The 23,668-nt window shown below is 37.3% G+C and overlaps 3 protein-coding genes across 3 annotated transcripts; 1 reads left to right on the top strand and 2 right to left on the bottom strand.

Annotated features, from left to right (window-relative positions):
- Positions 1 to 238: 238 nt before the first annotated feature.
- On the bottom strand, positions 239 to 4,004 carry LOC148733693 (uncharacterized). Its single transcript, XM_088758770.1, has 3 exons — positions 3,643 to 4,004; positions 1,872 to 1,947; positions 239 to 1,141 (listed from the first exon to the last, which is right to left on the bottom strand). The coding sequence occupies exons 1-3, from the start codon at positions 3,864 to 3,866 to the stop codon at positions 1,121 to 1,123; spliced, it is 321 nt and encodes a 106-aa protein (XP_088614896.1). The 5' UTR covers positions 3,867 to 4,004; the 3' UTR covers positions 239 to 1,120.
- A 3,361-nt stretch (positions 4,005 to 7,365) lies between these two features.
- Positions 7,366 to 8,666, bottom strand: LOC148733692 (uncharacterized). Its single transcript, XM_088758771.1, has 2 exons — positions 8,412 to 8,666; positions 7,366 to 7,843 (listed from the first exon to the last, which is right to left on the bottom strand). Exons 1-2 carry the CDS (start codon positions 8,562 to 8,564, stop codon positions 7,394 to 7,396), a joined length of 603 nt encoding a protein of 200 aa, XP_088614897.1. The 5' UTR covers positions 8,565 to 8,666; the 3' UTR covers positions 7,366 to 7,393.
- Positions 8,667 to 15,622: 6,956 nt separating this feature from the next.
- LOC148733691 (uncharacterized) lies at positions 15,623 to 23,668 on the top strand. The gene is made up of 20 exons (XM_088758021.1): positions 15,623 to 15,846; positions 15,934 to 16,064; positions 16,609 to 16,641; positions 17,095 to 17,127; positions 17,384 to 17,467; positions 17,969 to 18,049; positions 18,432 to 18,497; positions 18,663 to 18,710; positions 18,795 to 18,898; positions 20,134 to 20,216; positions 20,422 to 20,501; positions 20,927 to 21,034; positions 21,309 to 21,390; positions 21,496 to 21,556; positions 22,056 to 22,100; positions 22,253 to 22,282; positions 22,567 to 22,620; positions 23,094 to 23,129; positions 23,278 to 23,334; positions 23,451 to 23,668. Exons 1-20 carry the CDS (start codon positions 15,623 to 15,625, stop codon positions 23,463 to 23,465), a joined length of 1,455 nt encoding a protein of 484 aa, XP_088614147.1. The 3' UTR covers positions 23,466 to 23,668.

Below are 23,668 nucleotides of genomic sequence, written 5' to 3'. Positions count from 1 at the left end.
TCTGCGTGCTTTCATGTAATTTTCAGGTAATTTCAGATGGTTTCAGGTGGTTTCATTGGTGGTTTCAGATGGTTTCAGATGGTTTCAGGTGGTTTCAGGTGGTTTCAGGTGATTCCAACTTTTAGTAAATACCTCATAACTATTGTCAGTAGCAAACCTGCTCATTCCCACAGTCTATCAGGCAAAAGGCAAAGAGATTAGAAAAAACCTAGTAAGTAATTAAAAGGGTCATTGCAAATAAGTTTCCAAAGTTTATTTGAAATTTATTAAAAAAAATTACAGATATTGAATACACTTTGCCTCGTGCTAAACCTGGACCTTATTCACTTTGATTATATTTGTATTGACAGCATTAAAATACATGCAAATAAACAAACTATTAATAATATATCTCATCACGTTTTTTGAAGAAAGGAAGGGAAATGAAGTTTAACTTGGATAAAACACTCATCTACCACTTGCATTACAACTAAGTTTGTTTGAAAAATTTATACATGCAATATAAACAAAAAGAGTTTGATGTTTTCTACAGGTTAATATTGAGGTGATGACACTCAATTTAGGCATAGTGCCTACTTCCTAACAACCTATGAGCCACTCATTCTTTAAGACACTCAACAAACTCCTTACATCTGAAATTCATGTCATTAGAAATAAGAAAGAGGTAAATAGTTAACACTTTAAAAAAAATGTGTGAATTACAATATGGGTATTGAATAAATATTTCATTAAAAAGAAGTACAAGGGTTAATCACAATCTAAAATTGACAACTTCTTTAGCATATTTTCCACTATAATAAAATTTCCACTCTTTGAAATTATAGGGGTACCATGAGAGACCTTAATGATGGATTAAAAATTTGCTTCTATTCTTCGTAGTATATATGTATTTATTGATTCTGGAGAATTAAGTTCCTAGTTTTTACATCAATTATGGATAAAAAGCTCTCTCTGTCTATGTGATGTATAGACTTTATCAACAAGTATTTCTGAGTTTAGCACATTTGCAGTTATTTACAATACACATAATTTCCACTCCTCTCCAACCAGATTTAATTACATGTATTTGGCTGATTTAAAATTTGGTAAAATCAAATAAGGCTGAGGAGTTAACCAAACACTAAATTTGGCCTGTCCTATACTATGGATGTAACATTAACGAGTATAAATTAAAATGAAACAAAGGTAGCTTTAAATTCAATCATGTCAAGGAGGTATGAATTAGCTTAGTATATTGCCAATTAATCCAGCCAAATCATCATGCTCACGTTCTGGAGACAAATCTTACTTATTAAATTTGATGCAAAAATTTTGTTAGACTTTTGACATCATCTCAATATTTGTTTTCAATTTTTTTAACATTTCATAGAGGGATGCAGTCTCATTATAGAATTGCATAATTCAATAAAAACTTGCATTTTGATGGTTCATAAAGCAAGGGATTTAGCGTGGAATTGTGAGTGGAAAACGAGGCTCAGTGATACTGTTTTGCATCATTTGTTTTGCACTCAGGATAAAAAAAGTATATCATTGCTGTTTTCTTTACTTCTTATAAACTTTTATTCATCCATATGATTCGAGAAAAAGCCATACTTGACTCACCAATTCCACATCAAATTGCATGCCAAAAACTGATATTGCACAAATTGCAAATTCCCTCATCAGGTAATTAATTTTCCTATGGTAGCACTTTCTAAAGTTGAGGAGTGAAGAAATTCAATTCAATTCAAATAGTATTACAAGCTTCAATTGAAATAGTGTTACAACTTTAGGATGAAATTTCTTTAATCCTCAACAATTTCGGGTACTAGCATCTCTAATTTCATTGTTGCATGTGTTGTGTTTTGAGGCATTTTATTGGCAGGCCTCACCATCTTGCCTTCTGACAGTTTCACCACAGGCACTATGTAAATTCTTGCCTTGTCACCAGCTTTCCTCAAGGTACAACTGTTGATAAACGAGATAAATGCCGTTACATGACAATGAAATAAGTGTATGAAACGTTCCTAATGACATAGTCTGTCAATTAACTGCCTTGAATACAGGGTATTTAAGTAATTACATTCATTCCTAACAAGCCACCTTGAACAAACCAGGGCACAAATCCACACCCATCCCTTAGCACAAAAGTGCTCTTTACTTATTTCTCCCAATTCTGAGCTTATTTTCGGGAAAATCAGTGCTCCTCGCCTCAATTTATGTCTACAGTTTTATTTCTTGCACATACCTTAACCACTATCTAATACTGTGAAGTTTAATTCATAGTGGGGCTCCCACGCGCACGAAGCGCGCTTGGGGCAGACCCCCATACCCATGGAATAATTATGGTTAACCTCTTTTCGTTTTGTTTTTCACGTGCCTGACCGAGCATACGTGCCTTCAACTTCCACAGGTAGGGTAGGGGAGACTATCAAAACGAAGGGAGGGGTGTCTCAGGCGAGTTCTGGCAAATGCACTTCTTTTATGTTATCATTAATATTACAAACTTGGGAGCTCCGCTTTTAGGCTTGGCTAAATCTATATATTACTATTAAATGGATCGGGAGTAAGAGAATGTGTAATCTCAAGTCTAATTTTGCTCTGCTTACCAGGCAATTATCTAACAACATGTTACCCTTTTTGAGAGACAAAAATGAAATGTATGTGTAAATATGGCACTAAGGTCAGTCAGGGGCCCTCTCCCTCCCCTAAGTCTCCCAATGTATCTGATGTTCTTCAACTATATCAAGGTTCTCAAGTCGTTGATAATAAACTCATAAAGACTGAAAGTTTCTAAAGAAACTGTTTGGGGCTGCGTCGGTGGGGGTAATGAAATAATTTGAATATATCAACAAAGTTGAATGGTAAATTGGCCACCATTACGATTATAGAAGCCGACGTTTCGAGCATTAGCCCTTCCTCGGAGTGAATAGAGGAATTGTGGGTTGTGTGTGCTTTTGAAGGCAGAAAAAGGAGCTACATGATTGGTGGGAACATGGCAACGAGAAAAACACGAATAAATCAGTGGAATGAAAAGCGTTCGTTGATACCTGTGAGATTTAGACTGCCGGTTTGAAAGATGAGCTTTTGTTCAAGAGTTTTCTGGCTTTCCGGGCTACCTAAGTGTAAGGAAAGACCACAGATTGCCATGTGTTGCTTAGAATGATTAGGTAAAAGCAACGTAATCGTAACTGGGGCGGCCAATTTACCATTTCAACTTTGTTGATATATTCAGATAATAAACTCAACCTGTTTTAATTAAAATAACTGCAGTTCCTGAAGTTTAAATTTAGGATGTGTCAATTTTTTTCATTCGATTAATCACATTTGATACTGGTTATACTAGAATTAACTTAAAATCTTCTAGGGATAAGAGCAAGACATTAAAGTCCCTTTCTTGCTGCTTGCAAACAAACAAGGTTTGGAGCCCATTTCTCTTGGTGTACGAAGATCGTTCTGAGAAAGTGTGTGGACAAAACGTGGCCTACCCTATGGCCTACCCTATGGCCTACCCTGTGGCCTACCCTATGGCCTAGGCCACGTTTTATCCACGCCCTCTGACTGAAGTTTATTTGCTCTCAGTAATGAAACTAGGATACATAGGGTCCACTCTGCAGCAGCAACTGACTCTGATATGTTCATTGTCAAGATTTAGAAACTTACCTCACAGATACGCACGCTGAATCAGCACCTTGGGAGTACTGAAGATAAGTGCAATCATTGGTGTCGACCAGGATACACCACTGTCTCTCCCACTTTTCAAATATTGGAGAGCGCATTACTGCATTCGGCTTTGCTGCGGGTAATGTCCAGGTGAATACAGTAACCATTCCATTTGGTGTTAGTTTTATGTTTTGTGGTACCTGAAAAAAGAAAATAATATACATACTTTTGAGATAAAATATATGAAAAACATTTCATGTAAAGTAATGTGCCTAGCGAGTTTCGTAAGGATTTTCGTATGTTCCCAGGCGCTCACTATTTTTAGGAGCTCCGTAGACTTAAAGGCGAAGAAAATCTAGAGCGATGAGCAAAATGTACCACATGCTACACCATGGAATAAGGGATTAATTATTCTATCATTATGTCAAACCAGTACTTTGGCTATTAGTTGTCGTAATAAAACCCTAAGCCCTTTTGCAGTATTGCATCGATCGCCTAGGGCGTGGGCGAAAGACGAAAACGACGCGCACAAAACCACGATATTATGGTCAACAAAATGGCCAACGAAACGGCTCGTTGCTTACAAAAGCGAATTTTAAAGAAAGGGGGGAAAAAACTGATCCTTAAGAGTAGCTATTTTATTTCTTAGCTCCTGGGGGAGGAAGATTGCGTGACGAGCCCAAAGAACGTCTGCGTAGAAGGCTATTGCAACGCGAGCTTTGTTAAAAGTGACCGAAACTGTTTAATTATATATGATACATTTAAAGGAAACAAATTTCTATTGCATTAAAAAACTCCAACCCAAATTATGGCTTTTTTGAGTTAAGAGCAAAAAGAAAAAAGAAAAAAACGCTAACAGCCGATACCCACCCCTCCTTTATTTGCACATTTTATCATCCACCTACCTTAGCGAGGACGTTCCAGAGAAGTTTCTGGCGTTCCTTGGTCATCAGGGACAAATGTTTTCTTTGGTTTCCCTCCATGTGTTCCTCCTTGTTTTTCTTTCGTATTGCCGTTTCGCAACCTTTCATAGGGCAGATACACACTCTTTCTCCACAATCAATCGAATGAGATGGTATTAAACTCCTTTTGAAATAAAAAGAAACCTTGTCAAAAATGACATGCAGTATTAATCATCTCACATCCTTATGCCGTGTTTTGCTTCTTACTGGTATACAGCTTGTAACACCAGGCTGCTTGAGAGCTGAATGATTAATACGTTACATAACCTCTAGGCAATCAGGTTACTCGGAAACATCGGATGATATGATTCCATCGTAAGCGCATTTAAGGATAATTTTTAACAGGATAGGTTACTCTTTGGATCATCATAATTTAAAGTATACTTAAGCGTGGTGAAGGGAACTATATGAAATTAGGCAAAACAATAACGATATCATGATTACATAAAGAAATCAGCTAAGATATTCTCTTTATATGTTTGCTCCTGAGGTACGTAAAGGAATTATAGAAATCAAAAGATACCCACAATTAGAATCTGCCCTTCTGATGCCACAAGGTGATAAAAAAAAAAAGTTGGTATCACGTTGCAAGTTTTGCGAAAAGACAAGGCTTAACTCACGTATCTTCCAAAAGTCCTATTTGAAATTACCTCGTGATATTTTGTCCACATTTAAGCGGGCAAGGCACCTCTGTAACACTACAAGTTAGATCTCCGTGCTTCTTTTTATCTTTTCTTTTGAAGCTGATGCCACATTTGCAGAGGACTTCCACCATTGGACACGTCGCTTTGTGTGCGTCTATTTGTTTCCTTTTCATGCTTTCTTGGCATTCTTGACAATTTAATTCTAACTCCGGACACCGTTCCAGGTGATCTTTGGCCCGGTTTAGCGCAATATTCTCTCCGCAGCACTTGCCCTGCCCATGGACCATCCCAAGCATGGTATTCGCGAGGCGGTTTGAGCAGAACGCCTTCACAGGCTGACGGCACATCTCGCATGTGCTGGATTGCCCTTGGCTTGTTTTCTTAAACATATCCACGCAGAAACCACAAAAGGAATGGCCATACGGTGTTGCTAGTTCTGCGTCTAGAATGAGATTCTTGCTGTAAAAGAGAAGGCGAAGTAAGGTCAGGAAAATAGCTCCAGGCTGGCTTGTTATTCCGAAAATGGCGTGAACTGTATTATCCATTCAAGTCACATGTTAAATATTTATAGCAAAGGGTAATAACTTCAACTTACCAAACACTACACAGGTATTCAGCTGGGATAGAATCGCTGAATGCGATGTAGTCAAAAATCGAACGAGAGTGACTCATTTTTGATCAGTTTAAAATGGCCTGTCGTTTCTGTTCGCTCGGAGGCTCTCTCTCTTTCTCTCTCTCTAGCTTTTGTTAGGAGTGTGAAGGAATAAACCGCCTATGTGATAGAATATCAGAATTCACAGGAAAAAACTTCCCTTCAACAACCAATAGGAAAGTAAACCACAGTCACTCTCGACAAGCACTCGCGCACTTTGATAATAGGTATATTAAACTTGTATTTCCACACCTTATTCAATGACAAAAAGTGTTCATGGGACAAAAATTATTTTAAAAGATACTTCCTGGTACTGCACTCATAAACGGGAAGATTGCATTTTGTTTAGATAAACATTTTCCACAGGCTGAGATCTCCAATGTCTGCATATTTTCACCATTTAAGTTGTTTTAAAACATCATGTCGAATAAGTCATTCAAAAATACGTATTGCACTTCTGCAGATTTTGAATTATACCTTGCTTAATTTTGGAATGACATTAATTCTTGAGTTATTGTCGATTTCATTACGACAATACTACTCTTCAAGTTTGACAAGTGCTTCGCTTCGTTGTATAAAGTTCTGTTTCTACTGAAATCAAAATTGCTTATCTAAAATTGTGATAACCGCCGACAGTATTTGCGGTTATGTGTGGCTGGATTAACAGGAAGGGGGGGTATTGTTTAAATAAGTTGTGAGAACCAATATTAATGGTCAGGAAAGAATGAATGGATAAAATCAACTATTAACTAAGGGAGTGCGAACCTTTATTGTTTGGATGAGCAAACCTATCGAAATCAGTTTCGCTTTGAATAAACGATTCCTTTCTCTAGAACCTTTACAGTGTATAAAAGTAGAAATTATTAGGGCCACCATTACCTATCGACGAAAAGGACTTTTCATTTCATTTGATGGGCATAGTTGTTCGCATCTTGTTGATACTGGAATCAAAATTATGTAAAAACCGCCAACAGTATTTCCTTTGTGTGGGTGGAGTCACAGAAAATAGGCTATTGTTTAAATAAGTTGTGAAAACTAATCTATTATCACAAAAGAAATGAATGGATGAAATAAACTATTAATTAAGCAAGTGCGAGCCTTTCAGAGTATCATTGAGCTAACCCATCCGTTTTGCTTTCAAAGAATGATTCCTTACTTTGTGTCACATTGGCAATAATCATCACCTTCTGGCTATGTCAGTTTATTAAGTCGTGAGATTCACTTTCTTTCAGCTATTCATTTAGAGGCGATGTGCGAGAAAAAAAAAGCGAAGAATTAAGTCGAAAGTCGTCGGTACGGAAATTGTTCACAATTCCAAGATTGCTTAGCCTCGCTCAGTAAAAGATATAAAGGAAATTGCTGTGTTGCAAGTTTAGGAAAAGCGATGATTTTTCCGCCTTGTTTTGGCCTTATCAAAGCCCGAACACTATTGGGGTGAATAAAACAAACACTTTTCAAGAGGCATACTGGAGTTTTCATGGAGTTGCTTTTATTTATAAGGGATAGTACGTTGGTACTTTTGCCAGAACATTTTCGAAAACGGCTTTTAGCCCGCGCCAATCTCGCCACATCTGTTCGTCAAGGAAATCCTGGATGTCCCCTTGGCGGATTCCTTTCTCCCTTTTTACGTGGTACTTGACGCGCGCCCACGCCGACTCTGCCTCTTGCGTATGTACGCCAGTAACGGGATCAACGAAGTTGTTCTGATGGACAACTATCCTGAGCATGGTCACGTTAGGAACGTACAGGTGAAGGTTCCTGTACGCAGCCCAGTCGTCAGTGTGCACTTCTGACCCAGGCAGGAGGACCCTTTGAAGAATATTGGACAATGTTCGGCGGTCCCTTCTCCTCACAACTTGAAAGTAGCCGCGACAAGGACTGTGTTCCGTAGAGATCACGCCAAACACCCACACCTCATCGCTGGCCCTGCGACCTCTTTGATACTATAACGATTAAATTTTTTAAAACGGAGATTTACATTGGCATTCATGCTTGTCAAAATAACTATTACCTTTGATTTGATGCGTGCGAAATCAAGCACCCTCCTGGCATATGAACCCTCCTTCTTACCAGATTTAATGGCGGGTGTTAGGCGTTTTTGTATTATGAGCACGGTAGCCAGAAAAACGGACAATTCTTCAACCTGGCTGTACTCGCAAGCAAATGTATGACTTGAAGCAAGAAAAAATGCTTACGGATCAAACCCTATTAATATTTCGTGGTAAAATAATTTTTCCGTACAGAGAGTTGGATGTGTCTGATTCTTGGCGGCAATTCTAAAGACTACTCTGATTGTGGGATGTTCTAAGCTAGTAGAGGCGGGCGTATTACAGGGGGGCAATCTTGAAGGGGATCGTAATCTCTGACAAACCATAAGCAGATAAATAGATGAGACTTGGCGAGCCCGGAAATTGATAGATTTCCTTTAAAAGTTGTCAAGAAGTTGTTACAAAACTAAGTTTTCAAACAGAAGCCTCCGTTTGAAATGAAAATGACAGTGCACTTACTCACCTTCGATTTGTGCTTGAATTGACTTTCGTCACACTCGACCACGTACACACACCCGCCAAATGGGGTGAATGGTCTATCTTCTATATCTCTCTTACAAAGGAAGCGGAGCGTGGCAAACACACGTCCAACGGTGTTTTTTGTCAATCCAACCATGGAAGAAACTCTAGAGCGCAACTCGCGCTGACTCCACAGATAGATCACAATTAGGAGTTTTTTCAGAGGAATCCGGGGAAACTCGGTGAAAAAACTGCCTTCTCTCAGAGACTTTTTGCCTCTACAGCCTTTGTATCTCTTTATAAAGAAAAATGTTTAATAATTATAGACAAGGATCGATTGTTAGTCATTTTGCTTAAATTTGGAAAAGGGAAAGCAGTGGTCTAACTCGTGAAGAATTCCGATTTATGATGATCACTTATTTCAATGCTAAACTACCTAGTAGTATGTCAGTGATAGAAAGTAGATATTTAAAAAAGTTTAGTATTGGTACTGTCTATTCTTACCACACATATCCATCTACGTGGTCTGGATTTCTCTCTACTAATTCCATTCCTCTATTGCATGGCATGCATCTCAGAGGACAAGCTATCAAGTTCTGCCGCTGTAGCCAAGTTATTACATTGAGGACTGGACCATCAGTAAGCCTGTTAATGTCCATGAGATTCATCTTGATGCTGTTCGGATGCTTGATTTGCTGTATTTTACTACTTATTTTGTGACAGCTAAGAAACCGCTACTGCTGCGAAAACGAGAGGCGGAGCTGCGGCCCTTTGTTCTGTCGTTCTTTGAAATAAAATTTTCGCACTTTGTTTGTGGCCTTTTCACGATAACCATAGAAATTCTCATGCCCTCATTGGTCGAGAGTCATTTTCAATCTTCGCCACGAAGACTAAACCATTTCTCTCGTGAAACAAATGCACATTTCTGAAATATGGACAATGACGAGTGTCCGAGTTCCAAGATTGGCATACTCGGAGAAATTTTTTAAGAGGAACTTGTCGAAGTGAAAGAAGTACGTGGCGAAAGAAAATCTTCAGAAAAAAGGTGCTGGTTCTTGGTTCGCAAAGAGGAAAGAGGGCGACCTTGTGAAAATACTTAGAGATGCCGAAGTAAAGGGCACAAAAATAAAAATGAAGTGGGTGATAACAAAATTCAGGGTAAAAGATTCTATCAATTCACTACCTAACACGAGGTAGTGAGTCTCATCGCCTCTTTGGTTACACTGTGAACAACACACACGTGAAAAAAGCAACGATCGATCATGTCACGTGCGGGTGTTTTTCGGAAAACCTTGGCGCATGAACTGTACCTAAGAGATAATAATCTATTTCTACATAGATTGTGCTCAAAATATAGGTTTAGAGCACATATCAAGCGCGAAAACGTCAAAGTTCGTGGAAAACTTAAATTTATGCGAATTTCTTGAATATTTATCAACTACTAATAATAATAACAACAATGGTAATAATAATAAACTTTATCTATATAGCGTCTATATCACTAATTGCTCTAGGCGCTTAAAAGTATCACAAAATGTATTTAAAAACACTGAAAAATCTAACAGCTACATTATATAAACATGGAAATTAAACAGAAATATATTTGCAAATCAAAAAAGCTTGGCGAATTAAATATGTCTTTTTTGGAAGAATTCAAGGAATCGGCATTTCTTAAAGATGCGAGTATGCCGTTCCATAATTTAGGTCCTTGAGTAACTTATTCGAATAAGAACGCAAAGAGTAGGAGCTGGTAAAAAAGCTGAGAAAATTGGATATATTTCTTGATGAATCTCCAAGGGCCTCTAAGGATATCAGTTTTTGTAACTTTAGGAGTTACCAGATAGAATGAAATATATGAAGTTCATATATTTTGAACTGCGGTATTAGATACGTATGATGCACGATCTTCGCAGTAGATAGCGCTATTTAAGCAATAGCGAAAATCAGACCTGAAAAAAGTCAGGCCTGTATGGGACTCGAACCACTGACCTCTGCGATATTAGTGCTTATTACGAATCAACTTAACGGCCTGCTCCCAGTTGGCTTGTTAGCTCAATTGGTAGAGCGCTGCACTAGTATCGCAGAGGTCAGTGGTTCGAGTCTCGTACAGGCCTGATTTTTTTCAGGTCTGATTTTCGCTATTGCTTAAAGTGCTACTGAAACGTAATTTTCGTATCCGAGATTTTTGCAAAATAATAGAGTTTGAACGTTATTTGCAAACGCTGTGTACTTTTTTTGGGCCAACGCATAGCCGAAAGTACATTTTTAACCATTCGAAGTTGACCGGCTGTGACGTCACTGGTTGTGTATTTCTGTGAAAGAAGGGTAAAAGCATGGAGTGTGGCTTGCATGTTAGGAGGCCGAAAAAGAGGATTTCGGGCAAAATGCCATCCTAGTCTTATTTATCGGCGGCCACATCGGCATCTTGGCTATCTGCGAGAGGTTCGCTTGGATAGGGAGCAAAATTCCCGACTGATACCGAGAACGAATCTCTACCAGTCTATTTAGTTAATTGGCAACTGACGAGATCCACAAGATTAGGATCGAAACCGCGGTCTTGCCTGACCATCTACAGAAAATTTCGAAAGACATTATAACGGCAGATGGGCTACTAAACGCCCCGGGCCAAAGCAATGCCATTCAAAGAATGAAGAAAACATGGAAGCCTCATACGACACCGCCACTCAAGATGATCTACTCAGCAAGTCTGAGGATAATGAACAAAGCCCTCTGTACCAAATGCCTAGCAGAACATGCCCAGAACCCCTACAATATAGGGCGAGGGCCAAAATAAGAGCAGACGAGGATTTCAAAAATGAGATAAAGCAAATCCTTAATAACGCAGAGCAAGAAACAGTAAAGGCGATCATGTGCTTCTATGAACGTGAAATCGGTCGTTTTCATACCGAAATAAAGAAAAGAAAACGAGCCAAAACGGCTTGAACACTGAACACTAAGAACTGTAGAACGATCGAATCAGCGCGCGTGGCGCTAATCTAGATAAGCTGAAAGCAATCAAGACAGCTTAACGATCGAGACAGTCACAAAAATAGCTGTACAACTACAAAGGCGAACGATTCGAAAAAGACGCAATCCCTGATGTGCGTACTCAGTGCCGCACATAAAGCAAATTCTCATGAAAAACTGGCATTTAATAGAAACACAACCACTACTGAGCGAACTATACGAAAACCCGCCGCTCGTATCTTACAGAAGAGGGCGGTCGCTCAAAGACATACTCGAGAGGGCTAAACTTTGAATAGGCTACTCTAAACACACGCCGGGGAGTCGTATAGGCCTGTCAACCCCATTTTACGCCACCATCTTCCTCTTCGCTACTGGAGACAACTTCGCTTCGTTCAGAAGAAGATTCACTTGACAAAACTTCAATATCTGCCATCTCCTTCGCCCACGAATACAAACAAACAGTGAATGAAATAAACCGCGCTATCGGAGTGAACACAACCAGTGACGTCATCAATCCATTTCGCTCGGTACCATGGCCCGGACATGGTTTTGTGTAAAATTTTTGATTTGAACGGTTAAAAAAGATATCTTTCGCTTCTTTTTGGCCAAAGCAAATTATCTCACGATGATCAGCATATTCAAAACTACAGGTTAGAGCAAATATTTCAGATACGAAAATTTCGTTTCAGTAGCACTTTAAATAGCGCTATCTAATGCGAGGATCGTGCATCATACGTATTTAGGAGTTACCCTAGCTAAATAAAAGTATTTACTACTACTAGATTACTACAGTTAAGAAAATCCTCCCCTCCGAAAGCAAAGAACCATCTCCACAACTCAAAGTCGACTGTCAAGTTATAACTGAAAAGAACTCAATCGCAAATTATTTCAACAATACATTCGTAAATACAGCTGTCAACCTTTGTACATCGTTTGTAAATGCTGCATCGAAACTCTCGTGAAGTATATCTTCAACAGAAGCTACGAACGCTACTTTTCTGTTTACTGACAGTTTTGAAACTGCTGTTCAGTCGGAAGGCCGACGACTTAAATCAGGCAAAGCAGTGGGCTTAGATAACATTCCACAAAGACTTCTAAAGGACGCTTCTGCAATAGTCACAAAACCTATTAACAGTAATAATTAATAAAGGCTGATAGTTTCGAAAGAAACTGTTTTGGGCTGCGTCGGTGGGAGTAACGAAATAATTTGGATATATCAACAAAGTTGAAATGGTAAATTGGCCACCGTAACGATTACAAAAGCTGACGTTTCAAGCAATAATTAATGCTTCACTGTCTCAGAGCAAAGTTCCTGACGACTAGCTTTTGTGGACTTGCGTAAGGCATTCAACACAACAGATCATTCTATTTTTTCAGGAAACTGCGCTATTTTGGAATCAAAAGCAAAGAACTGAACCGATTTGAAAACTATGACTGGCCACACCCAAGTTTTAGCAATGCCGGACTTCTGGATAATTTTCAAAGAAGGGCATCCAAAATTGTTTCAAAATCTAAGGATAGTGGTCAAGCTTTAATGGATCTTAAATGGCCTTTCAGTAAATGTTATTACAGTCGAGAAGAGACGCACATACTTTTAAAGTGGTTAATAAATGTATTTTTGGTTATTGTCCTCTAAACCCAACCCTAACCCTAACAGTACCAGAACAAGACAGGGAAATTTGCTTCATTTGCCTCGCGCTAGAACTGAAACAGCCAAGAAATATTTTTTTTTATCATGGATATGTTGTTTATAATAGTCACGTTAATTAGAATTTTCTGTAATATTATATTGAATAACACTTTTTTATTATTTTATATTTATTTTTTGGATCCTATTCACCAGGGCTCCTATTGATAGCAGAGCTTTAAGTTCTGATGGTACTACCCTGATGTTGGGATTTCTATTTATTTTTATTTTTATCTATTAAAATGGGAGTTATATGTTCATACTTCTTTGTAAATGTTACAATGCGCGCTGCCCTATTCTGCACTAGCTGTAGGCGGTTTAAGAGAACTTTAGGTAATCCATATAAAATAGCAGTACAGACAGTAGTCCAAGTTAGTGGTCACAAAAGGATGAATAATTGCTTAAGCAGATTCACGATCCAAATATGTACTGATCTTACTGATATCAGTTAGATGGAAATGACATTTTTCGAAAATCTTTTTAATGTGGTGTTCCATATCAGCACTGAGATCGAGTATCACTCCAAGATTACGAACAGAAGAGGAGAATTGAATAGTTTCACGCCCAACATACAAGAACAAATTCCAATTTCGCCCATGTCAGTGCGAACCGAGCTCTGTCTAAGTTCCAAGCTATTCTTGACTGTTGTTAAAAGTTATTGTGATTAACGAAAACTAAAGTTTTATTTTAACGTTGATATAAAAGTATCAAACATTTATGTGGCGAATTTTGGTATTTAGGTAGCCGGACAATTTTTTAAGAAAGTTTTCGGCATTTCAATGAGGGACTTTCCAGCAACTTTACTAACCCAATCGAGACAGGCTTAGTTTGTCCTCCTACCATTTACCAAGTGTAATTACGAGGTGCTACATCTTTTCGTTTATTACAAAGTGCGATGGTCTGTTCTTTCCACCTAATTCCACACTCCCCCTGTTGGGGCAAGGCATTGATAGGTGTATCAACAGTAGCTGTGTATTTCATGAATAAAAATTGTGCTGCAAGATAAAAATTTACAGCAGTGATGAACATGGCTGAAAACTGCAAACCATATCCGTTATCAGCAAATGAAACAATTTTATGATTGTCATAGTGCCAGAAATGTTTTTTTGACATTATCAATTTTGTTAATTGAGAAACTAAACGTTTTCACATCTGCCTGTGGTGCATCACTTTATTTGACGTAATATAAAACGATTGTAAAGAATTACTTTCCGAAAACATAGCTATATTAGAACTATTGCTGCAATGATCACAATGTAAATGTAAATACATTTTGTAAATACATTTTGTATACGTAAACACATTACCCTTTTCTTTGAGGAAAAAAAAAATCCTGCAGAGAAATCAGGAGGGAAAAAATATCCCGCAGAGCATTTAGAATGGAAAAATATCCTGCCCAGCAGATTGCTAGAGAAAATTTTTTCATGACCAGAAATCACCCCCCCCCCCCCCCCCCCTTCCCCTCTCCTCAAAAGTTAAATGGTCGGCCGCTTACTTCAATTCAAAAGCCTGGAACGAAAGCCATTGGTAGCACACGAAAGTCGTTTCTGTTTGCATTATTTTGATTATCACCTAGCAGTTTTTGCGTTTCCATCGCCGAAATTGCCCAAGAATTACGAAAATAGTTCTAATTATTTTTTTTTTTATTTCATGCGCGAGATCAATGTAGGCAATCCCAACCGGGCAAGATCGGCGCATCTTGCCCGCCCGCTCCGGTAGCCAATCAGAACACAAGGTTCACTTCATCTTGCCCACTGGCGCTGCAAGCGATGTAATAAAGTCTGTTACTACAAAGTGCAACAGCTTTTTCATTACAGAGTGAGACAAGTGTAATTATAAAGTGCGACAAGTATTATTACAAAGTGCGACAGATATAGCAAAGTGTGACAATTGTTGCAAAATTGCGACAAAACAGCCCTTCAAACACCTTTTTCACGATCCTATGAAGCTGAATAGTTTGACATTTGGCCATACCATCCAAGAATCAATTGTGTTCTAAAATATTGAAAGTTGAACAGACTCGAATTAAAGAGCCAGGTGAACAAGGAATGCACCAAAATAGAGGGAGGACCGTATATTCCATCCGATGATGGAAAAAAAAAATGTCGATACGTGAAGGATCGAACTTATAAAAATTCTCATCGGAAACAACTGACGGTGTATCATAATTCATTAAAATATGAAGACTATCAATCGTATGTTCTCGTTTGAAAGTGGCAACTTTTATATGATGTGCATCCTTAAAAGGAGCTTGTTTCTTGACCCCTCCTTGATCAAATTAGCATTCAATAATGTGGATCACAATAATTATTCTCCAAACTGATTGCAGTTTTATTTTAATAAACGGCTCATTTAAAGGTGATTGTTCACAATGGAACGCCTACATGTGATCCCAATGGATCCAGATAGCAGTCGAAGTGAGAAAAATATTCATTGGCAATTATGAGATGTAAGTTTTCAAATGTCATGTCATTTACCGGCGAGTACATTTAAAGCGCTTCGACTCTCTTACATCTTTAATTTATTTCGACCGTTTTTGTTGATAAAGTACTCAAGCAGCAATGACGACGGACAGGACAAGACGATCAAGAAGTATGAAACGTTCTTTCATATTGCTAAAGTACTGCGATCAGCTGAAGGTGCCGCGTCCCAACATCCAGCGGGTGTTGGAAAGTAGTGGAAGAGTCACCCAGCTGGAATTTCCGAACAACTCCAGTACAGCTAATCTGCAAGAGATCGTATTGAATGGTTTCAGGCAGCATCTAAATAGTAGGGAGGCGTCGAGGTAAAGCTGACAAATAGTTAATAGGAAGTAACAGATTTCTGGCCTATAAATATTTATTATGTAGCGGTTAACCGTTTTTGTTTTTAGATTGCTCTTTTATCGAACTGTCAGTGGTTCTAACCTGTTGACCCTGGCTGGCACATGGGATGATATGTGCGGGGATACAATGAAGGCAATGTTCAAAAGCCGCTGTAGAGTGTTCATGCGATTAGATCGAGGTAAGATAACTCTTAACGAAGAGGGCAAGTCAACTTCGAAGTTAGAAAAGGCCCTAGGGAAAGAAAACATTTGCATAACGACAAGACATGTCCAAGTCGCAACAGCAGTCCCGATAAAATTTTAACGAGGATTACTGGAAAATTCAAACCAAGTTTTCCGACATAATTTTTAAAAGTATGCTGAAGTTTGGAGATAGAGCACGTTGCGGTACTTCATGCTTCACGCGAGCGACGATGCGCAAGTGGCGGGGTCTGGCGCGAGTTGAATCGAGTCTTGACTCACTTGTGCACGGTACAAGTGCTGAAGAGATCTTCTACTTACAACGTAGAAAATGCATTTTTACGGTGTATTCGGAAAAGTTCGTTTGTTCACGGGACTGAAGAACAACAATGTCTAGTAGAATTATGGTTACGAATATCTGTCTCATTCAAGGAGTACTCATGTTAATCTGCACCATATTTAACTATGTCTGCACTCGGCTCAACTACATCAGACCGTTTCTTTGAAATGAAATGAATAACGTCGTCGTTCTCTCTTTTTCAGATAGCACGAATCAAGATCAGGATGGCGAAGCAGGTGATTATTAATTAATGAAAAGATCAATATCATATTTAAGCATTAAAGGTTTTTCGAAGAAGATCGAGCACCCGCCATATACCGGTAATTGTAGAACTTTCCTTGCCTCCTTGCGAAGGACGTGATTGAAATTCATTCCTAGCTTAATTGATTGTGATGTTCTGATAGTAATTGCAGTTTCCATGAAAAGATGATCTTAAGTGATTCATGATGTGCTGAACCTACACTCGGCTAAACTACATGATTCAGTTTCTTTTGATGGCCTGCTCCCAGTTGGCTTGTTAGCTCAATTGGTAGAGCGCTGCACTAGTATCGCAGAGGTCAGTGGTTCGAATCCCGTACAGGCCTGAAATTTTTTTCAGGTCTGATTTTCACTATTGCTCAAATAGTGCTTTACTGCGAAGAATCGTTCTCATATACGTAACTTAATAACGTCGTTCTCTCTTTTTTCAGATAACACGAATCAAGATCGAGATGGTGCAGCAGGTGATTATTAACGAAAAGTTCATATCATATTTATGCATTAAAGGTTTTTCTTAGACGATCGAGCACCCGCCAATTATCGGTAATTGGAGAACATTCCTTACCGATTGAAATTTGTTCTTAGCTTAATTGACTGTGATGTTATCATTAGTAATTGCAGTTTCTGTGAAAAGATGATGTTAAGTAACCTAGAATACTTTCCAAGAGAATCACTTTATTTCAACCCGATCGTTCTTTTCTTTAATGCTTGATACAACAGGGCAATCAACATCAGGAACTGGAAATGTTGGAATTGGGGTAGCGAGAGCCCCCAACGAGGTGGTTGTGGTAGACCCTCCAGAAGGTACATGACATTATGTGTTATGATTAATAACTTAAGGATAGTCAGAAGTGAAACTTGATTTGGTACCAATAAATGGGGCTGTAACGCGAACATGTCAACTGGTGTTTAGATGAGAGTATACAAACACGTAAAAACTTGTGTTAACATTTAATTTAGGTGGACCCTAAAATAGCCATCCATATATTATTTGATTTCAAATAATTTTTATGGCCACTGCCTCCTATGGAGGTGAGGCCATAATGTTGACTTGGTTGAGTGAGTGAGCGAGCGAGTGAGTGTGACTGTAGAATTCGAAAGGATAGATGGATAGAGGAATGGTGAGGTTCTTGAGGTAGCAACTATAATTTTTCATTTCTCTTTAATATTATTATCATTATTTTAATCATTAATTTATAATTATGAATATGACTATTTGTTACCATCTATTGGGTACTCAAAAAGATGTGGGATGTAATAGTAGTAGCCATATCCAGTCTTAACTGCCTATTTTTTTTACTTCAGATGAAAACACAAGTGATGAGGAACTTGGTAGACCTATCTTTACTTCATCACCAATAGTAAATCAAGTACCCATTGTAGCAGGTACATGTAGGTATACTTTCCACACTTTTTCTGTCTGGAGAACTAAAGTGTAGGGTAGCATTGCTCTTGCAGCTTTAATGAACTTGTTTTCTTTTTTTCTCTTTTTCTTTTCCTTTCAATTAGAAAAGAGCAGAGATGTTTGTTGAAAGCCTATATGGTAAAGATGAAGGAAGTTCAATATGTAATTATTTCTGGAGTTGAGTTACAAACGGGATGGGCATAATTATATTGCACAAAGAGATATTAAGAATGAAATGCCCACTTGAAAAGACTATGAGAGTTGTAATAACTTGAAAGACAAAACTTATAGCTGAAACTAGTCAATTCATGCTGTTTATAGTCTTTGTAATCATTCATCCTAAAGTTGTTCTCAATTTCCTAGAGTCAGTAGTCACATGCTGTCCTATGGCAATGGATGGCCACATTTTGGCTGCACAGGCAGTAGAAGGTAATAGTGTAATCCAATAATTATATACAAATTTTAAAGGTCAAATGTTGGCTTGTCAATCCTAGTTCAAATTATATTTTGATAGGTTTTGAACATGAATATTGTAAAATAATGCAATAGAAGAAAGGGAGATTAAGTTAAAAAAAGACATGTAATGTTTTTCAGTGGGAACAGTGGAAGAGGAGGTGGATCAACTGGTTGGTGCAGAAGCGAGTAAGTAAAGACTTGGAATGAATCATCTTATCTGGTCCTGCAAAGAAGTTATGTGCTCAATTGATTCTACATTCTTACTGTTAGACCCAAGATGTGGACCAGCCTATGATTTACAGCTTCTAAGAAAACTGATGGTAGCACATGATGTGCCCCCAGTGCTACCATTCCTGTGCATAAATGCAGGAGAAGTAAGTGTGTGAAGGTTTGTAGGGATGATTTTAGATAAGAGTTGCATACAGAGTCTCTTCAGGTTATGATGGACAAGTCACAGTTGGCCTAGTCATAAGCATGTGAAACTTCAGATTGTGTTGCAGCCAGGTTCATGACCTTGCTATATGTCAAGGGGTTTTGTGTTTGAATGAAATACATTCTTTCTCAAAGTGCCTATTTCCAGCCTGCACCATTAATGACAACCAGAAAACTTGCAGGGAAACCTAATCAAATGTTGGGGATTAACCTCTTAGGAGCCAACAGCTATACATGACCTTGTTTCTTGAGCTAACCGCCTCCCGGTTAGCTCAATTGGTTAGAGCGCTGGACTGTTGTGCGGGAGGTCGAGGTCGATGGTTCGAGCCCCGGCCGGACCAACACTCAAGGTCTTAAAATAACCGAGGAGAATGGGCTACCTTTCTTTAATAAGAAATGGATAGACATTCTAGTCTTCTCAGATAAGGACGAATAAACCGTAGGTCCCGTCTCCTGCATCTATTAATTAGATAATTTGGTTAGGCAGGGGACGTTAAAGAACCCACTCACGAGATTACTGTGATGTGGTCTGGCCTGTTTACTGGGAATTGGGGGGAGGGGGCATCTTCAAATAAGTTTCCTTCGATTGTTTGTAAAACTGCTGATGCAGTCTGGCCAAAGTCCCCCGAACAGTGTTGTGATGCGCATTTGATCATATTGACATGTTAATTTGCACAATATAAATATTAAATTATTAAATAAATAAATATTAAACTATTATTTCTTCATGGGACTCACATTTCATTAATTCTAAGTTCTAATGTTGCAATTTAGAATCAAGTGTAGTATTACAACTGACTGAGGTCTATCTTGGGTTTATAGTGTTTTTACATAATTGTATAAAATGTACATGTAACTTTGTGTTCATGTTTAGTTTTTTTAGCGCTTTGCGTCCGATTGTAGTGTTAAAATTGTGACATAAAACACGTCACTTAATATTTTGACATTTCTAATCAATTCTTCCCATTCCCTAAATTATACAGATGAGTCATCACTAGTTGAAGGTTACATACATCAAAATACACTGAAATGAAATGCATGTCTTATGAAATTAGAGGTTCTGCACAATAATGTTTGGAAGGGAAAGACAAAATTAATGTTGTGCATTTATACAATTAAAAGCAATTATTATTATAACATTTAAAAAAATCTTATTACATCTAAAAATTGAACTCAGATGAGAAAGCAGTGCCACCAGGACTGTATTCCTTTGGTGCTCATCCGCTACAAAGCTTCGCAAAAGGCCATGGATACCTTAAGGTACACCTCCTATAAATCTCTGCAATATAACTTCATAACAATCAGAGCAAAGAATTATACAGTGGTCATGCTTTGCATTTCATTTCATTAGGGATAAGTGATTCTAGTTAAACATATTTCAATAATAGCTGAGATGTGCAAGTCATATTGTAGTATTGTATCCATCACTTCATTGAATATAGTACACACTACTGGTTCATTTCAGAGCTTTGTTGGATATATCAGATGTGTTGGGAACCTGCTATCTGTGTGCCTCCCTTCAAGGCAGCAATTTTGATAACAGTGGTAAGTGTTTAGGCTTGATTACCAACCTCTGTTATTATTATTGTTATTATTATTATTATTATTATTATTATTATTATTATAATTATTAGTTGTTGAGACACTGGTGGTTATCCTGGTGACTCACATGATTATCAAGCTGTATCCCAAGGAAATCATTTTCAAATTTTTTTCCCACTTTTACCATGAAACAGCAGTTTATTGGACAACAAAAGTCAGCTCTCAAAAGGCGTGTAACCTCAAACAGATTTTTCCATGGTTCATTGTCAATCACAACATTGTCTTGGAAAATAAAATTTAGGAAACAAACAAAAATTAGTTGTTCAACAAAAATGCATGCAAAAGTAATATGTTTTGAACAGAACCATCCAAAAGAGACATTGTCATGTCCTCAGTAATGTAATGAATAGAATGTCTTATTTGCATAGCTTGTGGGAAACATCAACAATCTCAACAATCGAGTGAAGATGTGGAGATCAGGGTGATGCACCCCACATTAACTTCCAACTGGATGATAGTTGGAAGTTTGATAGCAGGTCAGTGCAGGCATCTGAGCTTCCAATTTGTTGCTCAAATTGTAACCTATCAAAGGTATCCCATACACGGTAATCCTGTAGCTGATAATCATAATTTACAAAAATCTCAAATCTCCTGATTTTCTTCTGATTTGAGAGTTTTAAAAAACATTTACAAACAAACAAACCAAGAAATGAAAAAAATTCAAGTGTATGATGTTCTGTTAAATTATGCAATTTAACACTGATAATTATCTCGTTGTGTATTAATGGTATGGATGACCATGTCTTTAAGGAAATGAAAGTAGCCTTACAAGAGAGTTGGTAGAAGCAATACACCAAGGCAAGGAGGCTTCAAATGCTCTAAAGGCTCACAGGTTAATGTTGCAGTGTACTATAACTAACTACTGTTCAGGTTGATCTCATTATAACCATAATGGTTTAAGTTTTCTAACTCAAACTACATTAATTTGAATTTACAGGGACCTCTTGGAAAGGGACAGAGCTATAAGATTACAGCAGGAAATTGAATTGCAAGCTTCTGTAAGTTTGGTAGATCACAGATAAATTGGCAACCATTAAATACACTGTAGATTTAAAATTGTGTAGCAAAGACAGTTAAATCTGCGTATACCACACATACAGCACAAAAATGCCAATGCATGTACATTAGAAAAAGAAGTGTAAACTGCTTATAGAAAGAACTCATGGTGTATATCTTTTTGGTAGAAGAGAAAAATTAAAAAATACAAACAATAAGGAGGAAATTAACTGAAAATACCATTGTTGGCTTTCTGGATAAACCAATCAGACACCACAAAGATAGCACTATATGAACTAGGAAACAAATGTAGCTTTATTGATGTAAACAGCTGATAGAAAGAAATCATGATGTAATTTTTTTCTTTTTGTAGAAAAGAAAAATTAATGTAAAAAAAAGAATGAAGAAATTGGAAATACAATCGTTGCCTTTATTTGAAATGTATTTTATAAAGTGGTGCTTTGAATTATATATACTTTATTATGAATTCCACTTTTTCAGGAGGCTTTAGACAGGGCCAAAAGCAAACCACAAACAGAGGAAAGAGTAAGTTTAAGTTACTTTGTTGTATATTTTTAAAGACTTTTTAACCTTACATGAGCAGAATATCAACATGGTTCATTAACAGATATATTACTTCCAAATGAATTTCTAAATCTTGGCATGTCCATTTCCATGTATTCTAAATTCAATCACAGGCCCAAAGACCTCAGGACTTAGAAAATGAGGTAAATAATGCAAATGTTCTGGCAATTGTATTTATTAACAATAAATAAACCAGATAATATCTGAAAAGTAGTGTTCCAAAAATCCACATCAACAGAAATGCGCATACCAGTAGTATGTATATATTAGTGTATAAGTGAAGGCATCTGTTTTTGCACAGAGTGAAATGTGGCTGTATATAGTGCTATTAAAAGCAAAACAGGAAATTGGGAAATTATCACTTTTATGCCCCATGTTAATTGTCTACTAAATTAAAATAACTCATTCTATATTACTTATATGGCAGGCTGATCTTGGTGAAGGTGAAAATTTGGATGAAACTGTGGTGGATTCTGCGGAGGTAATGTCTGTACTTCCTTAAAACTGCCAAAACTAATATGGCTTAACTGGCTAAAGTGCAAAAATTGGACTTTGATTGATTTACTGGATATTCCCAGTTATGGCTTTTAAGAATCCTTGATATATCTTTGTCTGCAATTGATGTGCTCGTCAATTGATGTTCCTAAAAAACTCTAATATGAGGAAAAATCCAGCAAACTCACTGGCGTGCAGTGAATTTGTTCTTCCATGAGTTTCTAAGTGTTGGTCAAATGCCAATTTCCTCATTGTACTTTGAATTTCAACTGCACGTGCAGCACTGCATGGTAATAATTATCAGCAAAGCAAGGTGAAATTTTTTGGGTTTAAATGATAATTATGATGGTTTCTTTGCAACTCTTTGAACACTGGAGAAATTATTCCCTTAATAAGTCTTAATAAGTCTTGGGAAATACTTTAATATGAGTAAAACTCCAATTAATCATTTTTGTTTAGGTCCACAAGAGAAGGCTCGCAAGGTTTAGTGAAGGGGTAATTACTTTTTATGATGTATTTGAAAAATTATCCATTGCAAGTCTTTTTTAAGTGAATAGTAAACCTTTCATTTTGAAAACAACTTTGAAGACATAGGTGGTCAAACAAAAACAAGTAAAACTTGATTGTTTTATATATTTTGTAGGAATCTTGTAAATATCCCCGTAATAATGAGAGTGACTGTGATGAAGATAGTAGAATTGTAAGTATCGTAAGTGGTTTGAAATGAAGTATAGTTACTATTTCAAAACTTGAAGGAAAAAGTGCAGATCTTTTGAAGAATTTGTTTGATTAAAATGTATTTTCTTTTTTCTGCAGACTTTCAAGAATTAATAATTTGTATTTTTGTAGTAAAATCTCAATTGTTGAACTTAATCCATAAATTTTCATTTCTATTTAATTTTTAGTGATTTGTTCTTAATAAGTTATTATGTATTACCCATATTGTAATTCATATTTTTATAAGCAATACAACAATTTAAGTTGTGATACAAGTTGTGGATGGGTTTTATTCAAATTAAACTTCATTTCCCTTC

The sequence above is a fragment of the Stylophora pistillata genome, chromosome 4, assembly GCF_964205215.1.
Source record: "Stylophora pistillata chromosome 4, jaStyPist1.2, whole genome shotgun sequence".
NCBI lineage: Eukaryota > Metazoa > Cnidaria > Anthozoa > Scleractinia > Pocilloporidae > Stylophora > Stylophora pistillata.
Note: the sequence above shows the minus strand (reverse complement) of the source record. Positions and strands in the feature narration are given on the sequence as shown.